At 47.9% G+C, this 14,110-nt stretch overlaps 1 protein-coding gene across 2 annotated transcripts in view; it reads left to right on the plus strand.

Moving 5' to 3' along the window:
• Positions 1–14,110, plus strand: part of LOC105477724 (synapsin II) — a 196,703-nt gene that overhangs the window by 178,250 nt on the left and 4,343 nt on the right. For both annotated transcript variants that reach the window (XM_071092228.1, XM_011734382.2), the window contains exons 11-12: positions 9,728–9,788; positions 13,781–14,024. In XM_071092228.1, coding sequence (XP_070948329.1) covers positions 9,728–9,788; positions 13,781–14,024 — 305 coding nt within the window. The remainder of the gene's footprint in view (positions 1–9,727; positions 9,789–13,780; positions 14,025–14,110) is intronic.

Consider the following 14,110-nt stretch of genomic DNA (forward strand, 5'->3'; position numbering starts at 1 on the left):
AAAGATTATTGGAAAGTTGTTTCAGACACCGTCTCCCTTTTACCACATTGTCTCTCCTGTCCTCTGTAGTCAGCATCCCACTCCCACCATCCCACTGAAATTGCCCTTGTCAAAGTCACCTCCATGAGGCCGGGTGCTGTGACTCACGCCTGTAATCCCAGCACTTTGGGAGGCCAAGGCAGGTGGATCACAAGGTCAGGAGTTCGAGACTAGCCTGACCAACATGGTGAAACCCCATCTCTACTAAAAATACAAAAATTAGCTGGGTGTGGTGGCGGGTGCCTGTAATCCCAGCTACTTGGGAGGCTGAGGCAGGAGAATCACTTGAACCCGGGAAGTGGAGATTGCAGTGAGCCGAGATCACGCCACTGCACCTGGGTGACAGAGCGAGACTCTGTCTCAAAAAAAAAAAAAGTCATCTCCATGTCACTGAGTCCAGTGGTCACTTTTGTTCTAATCTTTCAGACTTTTCAGTAGCATTTGATGCAGTTGACTACTCCCTCCTCTAAACACTATTTTCTAGGCCCCTGAGACCCCACCCTCACTTGGTTTTCATTCTACATCATTGGCTTCCCCTTCTTGGCCTCCTTTGCTGATTCTTCCACTTCTGTTGAGTGTCTAAACATCAGTGCCCCAGAACTTGGTCAATGTATATATTTGTTGGTGGTCTTGGCCAGCCCATATCTATCTCCTGCCCTGACCACCCCTTCAAACTCCAGACTCATATTTCTAATTCTTGCTTGACATCCTTACTAGCATATCTTAAGGGCACCCTAAACATAACACAGAACTCTAGTTTTTTTCCCTTAATCTTGTCCCCACAACACTGTTTTTCCCAAGCAATTTATGTAGGCCCCTACCTGCCTCTTTGCCCTTGTACTATCCTAACTGTTGCTCACTGTGCCCTAGCCACACTGGTAAGGATCTTTGTATTAGGCTATACTTTCTCTCTGAAATGCTCTTCCCTCTTAGTTTTGCATTTTTTTGAGACGGAGTCTTGCTCTGTCGCCAGGCTGGAGTGCGGTGGCGCATCTCAGCTCAGTGCAACCTCTGCCTCCCGAACTCAAGCAATTCCCCTGCCTCAGCCTCCCAAGTAGGTGGGACTACAGGCACTTGCCACCACGCCCGGCTAATTTTTTGTATTTTAGTAGAGATGGGATTTCACCATGTTGGTCAAGATGGTCTCGATCTCCTGACCTCGTGATCCACCTGCCTTGGCCTCCCAAAATGCTGGGATTACAGGCATGAGCCACCGTGCCCGGCCATAACTGGCTTTTCCTTAACAGTATAACTGATACTTCCTCAACTATCCAATCCAAAGCTGCCACCTACTCACTGGCTACCACCTGTCCCTTCTTTAATTTTCTGCATAGCACTTACTACCAGTTGAGATTATTCTTGTCTATTTCATTGTCTCTTCTACTAAAATGTAAGGTTCTCAAGAGTACAGACTTGTTTATGGCTATATCTCTAGGGCAACAGTATCTAGCACCCAGTAGCCATTTAATACATCAAGGGTGTACCAAGGGGAGGCAGGTGAGAGTGGTTTGCCCAGGTGCAAGCAGTTGACTATAGAAAATTTTTAAAATAACTAAGTTGGCCTGCTTTTTATTATCAACATATGATAGCAATTCTATACAAATGACGTTGATAAAATACTCTTCCCACCAAGCAAACCACTCCTACCCCACTCCCTTTGATGTGCCATTGTAATACATATTTGTTGAGTGAGTTCATCATTTGGAATAGGCATCTTTAACACCCCTATCAGCCTATTGGATTGATGTCAGGTCCTATGGATGATCTTGGTAGCGTGCAAGTGGAAAGGATGTGAACCGAGGAACATTACCTGCATCCCAGCCAGGACTTTACATGGCCAGCTGAGCCCTTAGGTGTTGTCACTAACTTGCCCACAGGCATTGTCACCATTCCTCATAGGTGCCTCCTGCTGGCCTCTTTCTTCTGTGGCTGTGGAAGCTCAGGCTGAAAGAGCTTCTGGTCTGAGTCATAAGCCCTAGGAGCTGCTCCTGCCCAGAATTCTAGACCAAGACCAGGACAGACTTGTGGCTAGCTGCTTGTCTACCCTTCTCTATCCTTGCCCTTAGCTCTACCATTAGTGCTTTCATGTATTTGATTCCAGAGGAACACCTATAGTGGGGACAGGGAGCTGGGACTTAGGGGTGAGGATGGTGATTGGAGGGCATACCTTACCTTGTTACCAGCCAGCTCCCCAGCCTGGGATGGATTAATTATAGAAAGCAAAGAGCAAAGACGTGGGGGTGGGCCTGAACCAGCTGCTGCACACATTTCAAAGGAACAGGGGAAAGGGCATAAGAAGCACTGGCCATGTCACCAAGAGCAGGGAGGTGAGTGGCAAAGCCTGATCTGGTTGGTGACAGCTTGGCCTCAGCCTGGCCGGACTGCCAGCTTGCGGGCTGCTGTGAGGGTCAGCGGCAGCTACTGACCCTCTGTCTCTGTACATGGACTCTGAAATGCTTTAGAGAGACTGTTCTCGAGGTGGCAGTGACACCTGGTGGCCATTGATGGCCAAAGCCTCTAGGCTGTATACCTACAGAGTCTCTTCCTTGTGCCACTGCCTTCCCACCACCCCTCCTACACATTCACTGACTTTTGGGGTCTCTTGTCTAGGATCTGAGCTGGGCCTTGCGTCCTAGGGCTCTGGTGAGGTGTGGGCTGCTCTTCAGACTCCCAGGAACCAGGGAGAGAACTTCAGGGGGACAGAGCTTTCAGGCCTTGCCAGTAGAGATGGCATCTGGTCTTCTCCTTCATGTGGCTAATGTTTTTTTCATTTCTCATTATACTGGTTCCACTTTTTTTATTTTCCTGTAAAATTCTCCAGAGCCAGAAGGCTGAATTGCTCATGCAGGAATTTCAGACACTGACGGACCAAGATGGGAACTGTTCTCTCTTCAGTGTCCCTCAGTTATGCCACAGAGCTGGCTTCCCATTTGGCTGGTGGGTTAGACCCATGGGGAATGATTCTAAGACTCAGCCTTTGGAAGCATTCATATACATTTGGTGTCCAGAATGAAGATGAGCCTCTTCTCCTACCCTGAGCTGATCAGAGCACATCCGAAATGTTTCTAGTCTGAGGGTTACAGTATAACAAGGACAAACTCTAACTCCAATCAGAATGTGCTCAGAGGAGAGAAACCAGGAGGTTGAGGCAATTGGCAAATCTGTGCTATGAGTAAAAGTTAAAGGAATTGCAGTTGAATAGCAGACATCTCAAGGAGTGCATTAATTAATATCTTTAGCTCTCTGATGCTGTCATGGGGTAGAACTGATTCCAAAAGGCAAATCTGCTTGGTTTTGAACTAGTGTAGGGAGTAAACTCTCTAACACTCAGAAATGGTATGTGGCTGCTACATTGTTGCTGACGTTGAGCAGGATGAGCAGCTTGTAAGGCACATGGTGAAAGGCAAGGGCTGGGGACTGGGGCTGTTGGAACAGGTAACTTATACAATCTCCTTCCAAGCCTGACATGCTGGGGTCCAGACTGTGTGCAGCCACGGGACCTGGGAAAGGCTGTGATGAGAATTCAGAATTGAAGGACTGAGGCTGAATAACCTCTGGTCTCTGGTGGGACATTCTACCAGGCCTTTTTTATATGGGTTCTCTGGTATAAAAAGAAACAAAACATTTTCAGCGAGGTTTTTCCAGCCACAAAGGCTCTGAAACAAGCTTGTCTAACCTGCAGCCCAGGATGGCTTTGAATGTGGCCCAATACAAATTCATAAACTTCCTTAAAACATTATGAGATATTTTGCAGTTGTTTTTTTTTTTTTTTTTAGCTCATCAGCCATCGTTAGTGTTAGTGTATGTGGCCCAAGACGGTTCTTCCAGTGTGGCCCATGAAAGCCAAAAGATTAGCCGCCCCTGTTCTAAAAAAGATGAGGTCTCCTGAGTGCAAGAAGACCAAGCCTAAGAAGGGGTTTCTTCACTCTGAGAAGTGGAATCTAAAGGGCTATCCAGTTAGGGAGGGGTCCAAAAGTCTCTCCAATCCCCAACATGGGACTAACAGGGCTTCACTTCAGCTTAGAAGAGGTAAATTTAGGACAAATGAAATGCCTTCCTGCTTCCCACAGCAGGAATGGCTTTAGTGAATTTCTTCCCCAGTGAGTATAAGCTGAGAACGTGAGGAGATTTGGGGCAGGTTCAGATAAAGCCACTAGTGACTAGATCCCTTAACAGACTATTAAGAGAAGCTAACTATTCTGGGACTGTCTTAACTTTTCAGGGACATGTTTAATCATTTGAAGCTGACATTCTGACCTTGAGTGACCTGCCCCTCAGTGCCCCCAGAAGACTCAGGGACTGCCCCCATGGGATATTTCTTGGGTCCTAGGTTATGAGAGGGCCCCCCTCCCGGAGATGAGCTCTGCACACAGAGAAGCAACTCCCCCCAGGAGGGAAGGAGAAGCAGCTCATCCCTGGGCACCTTTTAGAAGGAGGAAGGAAGGTGGGCGCTGGTGACTGCAGGGGCAAGCCCAGAAAGATCCCAAGGTGCCTCAAAACATGCGGTTCCCTTTGCACCGACTAAACCTACAACCTCCCGACCACATTCTTTCCCGCTGCCTCATTCTCCCTGGGGTCCTAGACCGGGGAAGCGGGGCCTGGGGGAGCTGATCAGAATAGTTCTGTGGCGTGTCCGGCAAGGAGCTTGGCCTGGCCTCTTTCCTGGGGCCAGACCCTGGGACCCTTTCCCAATTTCCTGTCTCAGATATGCTGAGCAAGCACAGGCCTTCCTCCTTGGTTGGAGCAGCTGGTCTCAGGCCAACAGCTCACAAGTGTTGAGTCACTTAATGTCTTTCCTTCCTCAGCTTTCCATCCTGCTGGGACTTCAGGAGCTCCTTTCTCCAGCTTGTCTGCTGAAAGCCACGGGATGGCATTTTAAAGTTGCCTTTGACAAAAACCCGCAAACCCTCATCCATGGGCTTGGTTTCTCTCGCAGGCCAGTGATTTCCTTTCCAATCATCTCAAGAGCTAATATTTACCATTTTTGCAGGGACCTTGCTGGAACTAAGCAATATACAGAAGGCATGGTATAACCCAGACCAGAATTCCCTATTCATGAAAGTATGCATCAGGTGACAGGAAACCACACAACAATATCTTCTTCACTGATTCTAACATTAGACCTCCCTTCCTTTGGATTTATATTTATTATTTAATAATAGTAGGATGCTCAGTTACATTGTCTAACACTTTACAGTTTACAAAGCACGCTCTTTAGTTTAAGCCTAACAATGCTTATTTAAGATGTCTTGGGCTGGCAAGTGTATCTTTGTTTCACATATCAGCAAAGAGAAGGCAACTGACTTGCCCAAGGTCACACAGCTGCTAAGCAGGAGAGCTGGATCTTCTGGGCCCCAGTTCAGGGAGTTCACAATACCGTGCACCCTGCCCTTTTGGTGCTCTGACATCAACAGAGGGGAAGGTAAGAATGGAGTAAGCTGGGCATTTGTGACTCTGTATCTCTATGTAAGGAAAACCCTTGCATTCCTCCCTTAACAAGTGGTGGACCTACCAACCTGGAGAAGTCTCTGAGCTTCACCAGCTCTCTCCTTCCTCCCTGGCTTCTCTGATCACTAAGCCCAGTGGATTCAGCATAGCAGGATCCCAGCCCAATTAGCTTTGATAGAAGCAGCACACTCTCTTTGCCAAGCCCCTGAAAGCCTATACCTGCAAGACATCTCTGCACAGGCCCAATAACCCTAGGTCTTGCTGAGTTCAAGACTCTGTAGCTGGTCCAGGCTGGTCTTGAACTCTGTAGCTAAGAAAGGCTTGTCTCAGTTCTCACACACCTGAAGAACTGGGAAAAAGAAATGCATAAACGAATTCATGGAAGCCCAGAGCTAGAAGGGCCTGTAGAAGTCATGTGCCTGCAGCTATGTGAGCCCCTCTGACCAGAGTTTGTCCAAGCACTGCTGAAATACCTCTCATGCCAGGAAGCTCACTACTACCCAAGCCAGCCCTTGACACTATTCAGATATACATTTGACTAATTTCAGTCTTCCAGTGCTTCCATGGTTACCTCATTTATACCATTTGGGAAACTGTGACTCAGGGTAACTTGCCCAAAGTCACATGCATAAAGATGTCATTTTGAGACTGTTCACCATCCTATCTGCTCCATGTACCCATGTTTTTCTGCTAGCATCCCCCTTAAGAATTGACCAGAACTGGTTGCAGTGCGCTCTCATGAGGCTTGATCAGCCAAAAGAACAGTGGTCCTATCACTTCCCCTTGTCAAGACACAGACATACCTCCAGCTGCATCCGATTTTTGGCAGCATCATTACAGTCTGACACTCTCTGAGCCTGTTGTCACTCTGTAAACCCAAGGTTGTCTGCAGTTTATTTATTTATATATTTTTTTGAGACAGGGTCTCACTCTGTTGCCTAAGCTGGAATGCAGTGGTGTGATCCTGGCTCACTGCAGCATCTACCTCCCAGGCTCAAGCTATCCTCTTGCCTCAGCCTTCTGGGTAGCTGGGACTATAAGCACATGCCACCATACCCACCTAATTTTTGTATTTTTTGCAGAGACGGCGTTTCATCATGTTATCCAGGCTGGTCTCAAACTCCTGGGCTCAAGTGATCCACGCATCTCAGCCTCCCACAGTGTTGGGATTACAGGCGTGAGCTGCGCCCAGCTGGGTTTTTTCTTATGCTGCTATAAGGTCATTTATTCCCCTTCCATTTTGTGTACAGCTAGGCACAAGCACTGAACTTCACATTCTTACCTGTTTGAATCAATCCAACTTCCTGAGCAAAATTCTGCCTCTCAGTCTGGCCATGAGTTTCTGCTGCTGTGGGCTGGCTCCACGCCAGACTTTGGCAGTGACGCCAGAGTGGCCAGACTTCTGTGGAATTCAGCATCCCAGGATGCTCTGGGTGACTGGAAACAGATCCCATGGTAGCCAAGCCCCACAGGGAATAGGCCCGGAGACCCTAGCTGACAGCAGGCTTGTGGGTGGAGCCAGGGAGTCTCAGCCTGGCAAGGGACAGTCCTTGGGAACTCTCCTCCCCACCTCCTGTAGCCCCTGAGAAGTCTTCCATATACAATCTCAGTGGAGCCGGGGCCAAGAGAAGCTTCCTAGGCGCCATCAAGTGTGGCCAAAGCATATTCCCAGGCTCCAGCCCAAAGGACTGCCTCCGGGAGCTCTTCCTCTGAAGCCTGGAGAAGGGCACTTCTGGGCTTAGTTCATTCATGGGTGTCTTACATGTATATTTCCATGGCTGAGGAAAGACAAGGCTAGCCCGCATGGTATGATCACCCCTGTGAGCTCATCCTGTGTCTGGAGTTCTACCATTAAAGCTTAATCTATGGGATTTAAAATGTTTTCTTGGAATCACAGTTTCACAGGATTGGAAGGAACCTTAGCATTCATCTAATCAATCTCATATTTAAAGAAGGAATATTATCTATGATGTCTTTGTCAGGTCATTCACTACCCACTATGTGAACACATACATCTACCTCCCAAAACAGCCTATCTCACTGCTTTTGCAAAAGAAAGTTCTGCTTGTAAGTGAAAGTCTGCCTTGACCTTTTTTGCCCACTGGCCCTGGTTCTGCTCTCATGCCACATAGTTTTCTGTAACCCTCTCTGGGAGGAGAACATCGTCAGCTGCTCTTGGCCAGCATTTGAGATGATGCACTGGGACCCTTCAGTGGCACCAGACGTGAGGCCCGAGGGGAGGGACCAGCAAGAGCCAGTCCAGCAGCTTCACAAACTGTGACTTTTTCTGTCCTTCACCTAAGTTTCTGTCTCTGACCATGAGAGGCTGTGATGTTGAAGGCATGGGCCAGACTAGCAAATGAACAGTAGAGAATCAGGCCTGGACTGAGCAGCTGTTTATGACATAAAGGAGGGAGAAGGCTAGAAAGGGTGAGCCCAGCCATGCTGAAGCAATCAGGAGTGCTGATGAAATAGTGTCTACCTCATACAGTGAGGTACAGAGAGTGCACAATAGTGCACCCATGTTACTTGGAACTACAGTAAGCACTCCATAAATGTCAGCTCTAGATGATTTAGAGAAGTTAAGAGACACAACTAGAAAAAAGGTTTAGGAGGATAATAGGTAGCCCCAGAGAAGACAGATTGGAAAGAAAGAGATGAAAGAATTAGGAGACTCATCTAGCAAGAAATGATAAAGGCCTGACTAAAGTTAGTCAAGGGAAGATGGTGACTCAGACACCAGGAGGGAAAAGTGGAGGAGTCGCTTGGGATGGAGTGGTTTCCAGCTGGTTTCCCAGGTGTGGGTATTGCAGTGTCAGGCTCAGACTGTGCCTTATGGATCCCAAGAAGGTCCCCAGAAGAGGAGAAAGGAAGTAGGGTTCTCACTGTGACTTGTGGGGGATTGGGGGTTATGGTAGAATGGGTACTCTCTGATGTGGTGGCACTGAGGACATTTCAAAGGCCCCCTCCTGGTTACGATCCCAAATCCTCTCAGTAGAACAGTCCCGAGTAATGCGGTTAAAAGGCTGTGATACTGAGAAGGTAACACTTCCCTGGCAGTGGAGCTGAAAACAGGCCGTAATAGGCAGGGAGATAAATGGCCAGAATGGGATGCCCAAGGGAAATGGGGAACAGGAGGAGAAGCAGCTTTAATGTGGGAGTAGGGCTGAGGGGCACGTCAAAAGGGGAGAGGAGCCCTAAAGGGGAAGTGGGTGCTCACTGAGGACATGCTTGTTTTCAGCCACCGCCTTGCCTTGGAAGCCCCTCATTGACATCACCATCAGCACACTTGGCAGGCTTTAGGCTTCACAGAGCATTTCCCTTGTGCTGAACTCAGACTCCAAACGTTCACTGCCTCTAATACAAACATTAGACAAACTAACTCGCACAGGTCTTTGATCCCGTCAGGGCATAATCAGAATCACGGCTGGGAGAGGGAGCATGGTATCGGAGCCATGCTGTTGGGTAAAGTGTAATCATGCTGTTTGGGAGGGAAAAGCAGCCTGGCCTTGCGCGCTGTTACAAACATTAATGTTTTATCCCTTCCCTCTAAGGTAAGGAGGGCCCTGGGAAACAAATGACAACCCCTTTCTTCAAGTTCCTCCCTTCGGGAGTTCTCAGCCGAGTCCAAAGAGTGGATCTGATTCTCTGAGTCAGCCCCAGAACTGATCCCACTCCGGAGTTAACTCCAGATGAGAAGTGAGCCAAGCCTAGGCAAGTCACTAGGTCCAGCTGGGCGCGGGCATGCGCACACATACACTCCTCCCCCTGCCTTCCTGCTCGCCTGCCCCTAGAGCCACCTATAGTCCAACCCTGTCTCTGGGGTTTGGCATTGGCCCTCCCTTTCCTTTAGAAAGCCAGGCCTATACATAGGAGTGGGAGCTGGACATGGGCAGGCAGCAGAAAACCAGAGAGGAAACCAGGTGGTGCTAGAGGACGCAAAGCTTCTAGAAAGAATGAGTCTAAATGGAGGAAAATGAAAAAGGGGTTGAAGAGGTCTCAGGCATTTTTACCAGAGTGGCTCCAAGTCCCAGACTCCCCACACTGTCCCAGCAATACCTGAGGCCGAGGATCCCCTTTAAGGTGTTTCTGGAGCAGCAGAAGTCTATGGCCAGATCCCACTGGATCCCACCAGGTCCCACTGGATTCCACTCTGGCCTTGCCATGGAGCCACGTGGTTTCTCTTTGGAATTCAGTGGCTTGGAGTTTTGTTTTTATCTCTTGCATTTTTGTCTTCCAGAGCGGAACACTTAAGGATCCGGACTCAAGCAAGACCCCACCTCAGCGGCCACCCCCTCAAGGTTGTTTACAGTATATTCTCGACTGTAATGGCATTGCAGTAGGGCCAAAACAAGTCCAAGCTTCTTAAAATGATTGGTAGTTAATTTTTCAAAGCAGAAATTTTAAGCCAAAAACAAAAGAAAGGAAAGCGGGGAGGGGAAAACAGACCCTCCCACTGGTGCCGTTGCTGCGTTCTTTCAATGCTGACTGGACTGTGTTTTTCCTATGCAGTGTCAGCTCCTCTGTCTGGTTGTTTACCTGTTCCTGTTTGTGCTTGTAATGCTCACTTATGTTTTCTCTGTATAACTTGTGATTCCAGGGCTGTTTGTCAACAGTGTACAAAAGAATTGTGCCTCTCCCAAGTCCAGTGTGACTCTATCTTCTGGGTGGTTTAATAGTGTTTTTAAAAGTAATATATAATGTGGGGTGAAATGGGAGTAGGGGGGTGGACAGGGGAGAAATGGAAACCACAAAAAGAAAACCCAGCTCCTCTCCTTCTCCCCCCAAGCTCAGATTAAATCCCCCACCCCCAACTTTACCTCCACCAGTGTGCTTGGGATCTTCAATGAACTCTGCTTTTCGCTTTCTTTCTGCATGACTATTGTAACTTAGATAGAACATTAAGAGATTTTCAAGATCAAACTGCCATAGCTTCATCCACTGAATTTGAAGGCATCCACCTTTTTCTCTGTTTGCTAAAATTTGGTGCAGTTTGAGTTTATGTGAATAGGCTGGCTGTGCCTGTAGAGCTCTTGTGTTTTTAGTGATGACATGAAATACAAAGAAATTTCCAGGAATGTGTTCTGTATTTTACATCCCAGTGTACCCTTCATTTTATTATTAACTAATTAGCTATGAGATTTTTATAAAATGGGGCCGCTGATGTGCAATATCAAAGTGAACCTGTGAGTATTTTGTGTGTGTTGATCTCAGTTGTTTCTTCATTGTTGCTGTTTCTGGATCAGCCATGTGTGCGCTTGTGTGGACCTGAGGCTGCTTTGTGTTCCCAAAGCTTGACCTGTGTACAGAGATAATTCCTTGGCAATGTTGGACATAGAATGCAGGGAGCTACTTAAGGTCTGTCAGGGATTGTCCATTCTGCTCTTGGCCTCTCCTGAGGCATCGTAATGGGAGACCAAATAAAAAATGTCCCATGTTACTTGAGTGGGTACACTGCCTCCAGAACCCTGAGGTTGACTCCTGCTTCAGTTCTCAGCTGTTTACCAGAGCCCTCCAGAGTTCAGAGATTGAGGAGCTTTCTCTTTCCTGGGAGGAACTATCTCAGATTTAGCTTGTGTGTGTTTTGGACAGAGGCTCCATAGTGGTGGCTCTTGAGGAACCCTTACCAGTTTGTTCTCTTCCCTCTGACAAGCAGCACCTGAGCAGATGCTGAGACAGTTCATTAAACCAGGTCTCAGCTTCAGTGCCTCATCTTGCCATCTCCTGGCCAGGCTGGGAACGGGCACCAAGCAGCCGCCTCTAACACCATAGTCCGTGGGAGTTCATGCCAGCAGCTTGCCTTTGAGAGGAAATGCTACTGGCCCTACTTTTACATTCCCTTCCACCTCTATATTGACATGTCACCATTCTGTACTCCCAGATCTGAGAAGGAACTAGTGTTGGTGGTTTGTAACAAGAGTTATATGTCTAGGGGCTTGTGCCTTGGTTTTCCTTTGATTGCTGGTAAATTGAGGCCACAGAGAAATGCATTGAGTGTGAATGTTGTCATCTGTAATCCCTCCCTCAGCTGATGATGGTAGTTGATCTGTTGTAAATATACACATATATGCATATTTGCACTTCCAGATGGGTTGCATAAGAATCAAGTCCTTAAATACCTCCCAATCTGATGAAATGATAGAAAAGAATAAAGTAACATTTCCCAGAATGGAGGAATACATTATTTTATTTTATCTTATATTTTTGTCCAAGTGATGAGCTGATGGTGGTATTGCTTCTCTGCATGTTATCAGTGTGTACATCCGGTGCTTTTCATGTGTCATTTGTGAGCCACAAATGCAAAGTTGCCATATGAATTCAGTCAGGCTACAGGGTGGTGTCAGCCAAGGTCTTTCAGGTAGGGGAGAAATTGGTTAGGGCTCCCACTGCCAAATGCAAGCAGATAGCATAACCTGACTGTTATGTGCCCTCAGGCAGCATGCTTAGGGACAACTCTGTGGCCTGGGGGACATCTGTGTCACAGTATAGGATTGCCGTTCAGGTGTTTTGTACCTGTTTCTTTCCTGACGTCCCCTTTTTTTGTACTGATCCAACTGGGAGAACCTCAGCCAATGCTGGAAGTGTGATTGAAGTACCTCTCTTTTGTGACTCTTGTACAGCTTAATGTGCAATAAAGGAAAAGTTATATCTGTCTTCAGTGTTAAGTTGTAAAGTTTCTGGCTATCCAAGTATCTGCACAAATGGGAAAGCACTCAGGTTTCTGGTGCAAGAGACTGAGCTATTAACCTGTATTACCTTACAGGAAAATGCTAATACAAGTGATGCCAAACTTTGGAAATGGCAAAAGCTGGTTAATGTGAAATAATCTGCTAATCTATTGTCTTCACTAGTTATTTGATTTGAATTTGGAGCTTCTTAAGCCTGCAGAATTCCATTTACTTATGTATGTGTTTATTTATCTGTAACTAACTCTGGTATTATTTGGTTAGATGATAAAGGGTATTCTGTGCCCTGTAGTGGGGAACTGAGCGGATAGTCATGGGTGCACAGTGGCATAGACATACAGTTCTGCCTCTCCAGAGGGTGCAGATATTCTGGTATTTCTTAAAAACTAAGTGATAATACAACTAGCTGGTGCTGAGTTTCTGTAAGCCACTCCCTCCAGCAGGCCCCTGGATGTGAACTGTGGGATTGAGTCTGAGAGACTGGACCTCCCAGGGCAGTTGGGCATCATTTCCACTAGTCAGTAGGTGCTAATGGGGATGGCTTTTGATTTCTAAGTGTTGGGACCCTCCTGAGCAAACTCTAGGCAGTCTGGTACCACCTTAATGCCTATCAACTCCCAGAGGAAGGAGGACCTTTTTCCTCTCCAGGCCACCAGATGGTTTTGTGTTTCATGCTGGGAGGAGGGTGTGCTGTTCCTTTTTAGGGGGGCTTTTATTTGCCAAATGGCACCCACAACATCCCCAGGGGAGAGTGGGGTTTGGAGGTCTGGAGAATTCTACCACACATGCCTGAGAGGTTCATCCTGCTAGAGCCCCTGAGGATAGTACTGAGAGACAAAACAGTGCCTGGAATAATGGATTTCTCCTGGTTGTGGGCATGAGTTAATGCTAAAATTAAGCCCTGGTGGGGCATGGTGGGCCTGGCAATCAGACCCACGCAGGCTTGGAGCAGGACCAAGGGCAGCTCCATAAAACAACATAAGTCAGTGACCATCAAGGTGATCTTAAAAAGTATGGAATGCTTTTTGAAGAACTTGCTCGACCCTGTTATCTTTGAACCACTACCCCTCAAAAGACAACTAAGACCGGGGTTTACACTTTTTAAAGTTTTATTGTTGGGAAAACCAAGGCCCAGGGAAGTTTGGTGACTTGCTCAGGGAGTCACTGGTAGACTATTACTGAGATCCAGTGCTCTCTCCACCGCCCTCTCCTGTATCTGCCATGTGGAACTTGAGACTTCCCAGTAAACCCTGGAGCAGGGTGGTGTGTGCCTGAGGCACCTCTAGGGAGGAGGGGTGAGGACCCTGCATTCTAGGGCCCTCTGTGAGAGCGTGTACCTCTGACAGGGTCACTCGCCCCTGGTTCCTCCTTGTCCTGCTGACTTCTGCTGTGGCTGAGTCGCTGCGTTTCTGAGGAGGAGCACTTAGTAGCTATGTACAAGGATAGCTAACCAAGGACCCCCTTTGGGGCCCTTCAGAGACTCTGGCTTCTTGGCATAGAGCTTATCCTTTTGGTAATTAACTAACCACACCCTTTGAGATATAGATTCTAATAAGCAAACATTTTTATATGGTTAAATTATGAAGTTTTTCTTGTACTGAACCTAGGGGGCCCTGGGCAACCCCAAGGAATGCAGCCCCCAGGCAAGGTGCTGCCTCCACGCCGGCTCCCCCCTGGACCATCACTGCCACCTTCCTCCTCTTCCTCCTCCTCTTCCTTCTCCTCGGCTCCTCAGCGGCCGGGCGGCCCCACCACCCACGGAGATGCACCCTCCAGCAGCAGCTCCCTGGCAGAGGCCCAGCCACCCCTGGCTGCTCCACCACAGAAGCCCCAGCCTCACCCACAGCTCAAGTAAGAGACAACTCAGCAGCTCCTCCCTCCCCTCCTCCCGCCCTCCTTGTGGGCCTTGGGCCCCAGAGCTGCTAGAAATCACCTTC

Source organism: Macaca nemestrina, chromosome 2, assembly GCF_043159975.1.
Source record: "Macaca nemestrina isolate mMacNem1 chromosome 2, mMacNem.hap1, whole genome shotgun sequence".
In the NCBI taxonomy this organism is placed as follows: Eukaryota; Metazoa; Chordata; class Mammalia; order Primates; family Cercopithecidae; genus Macaca; species Macaca nemestrina.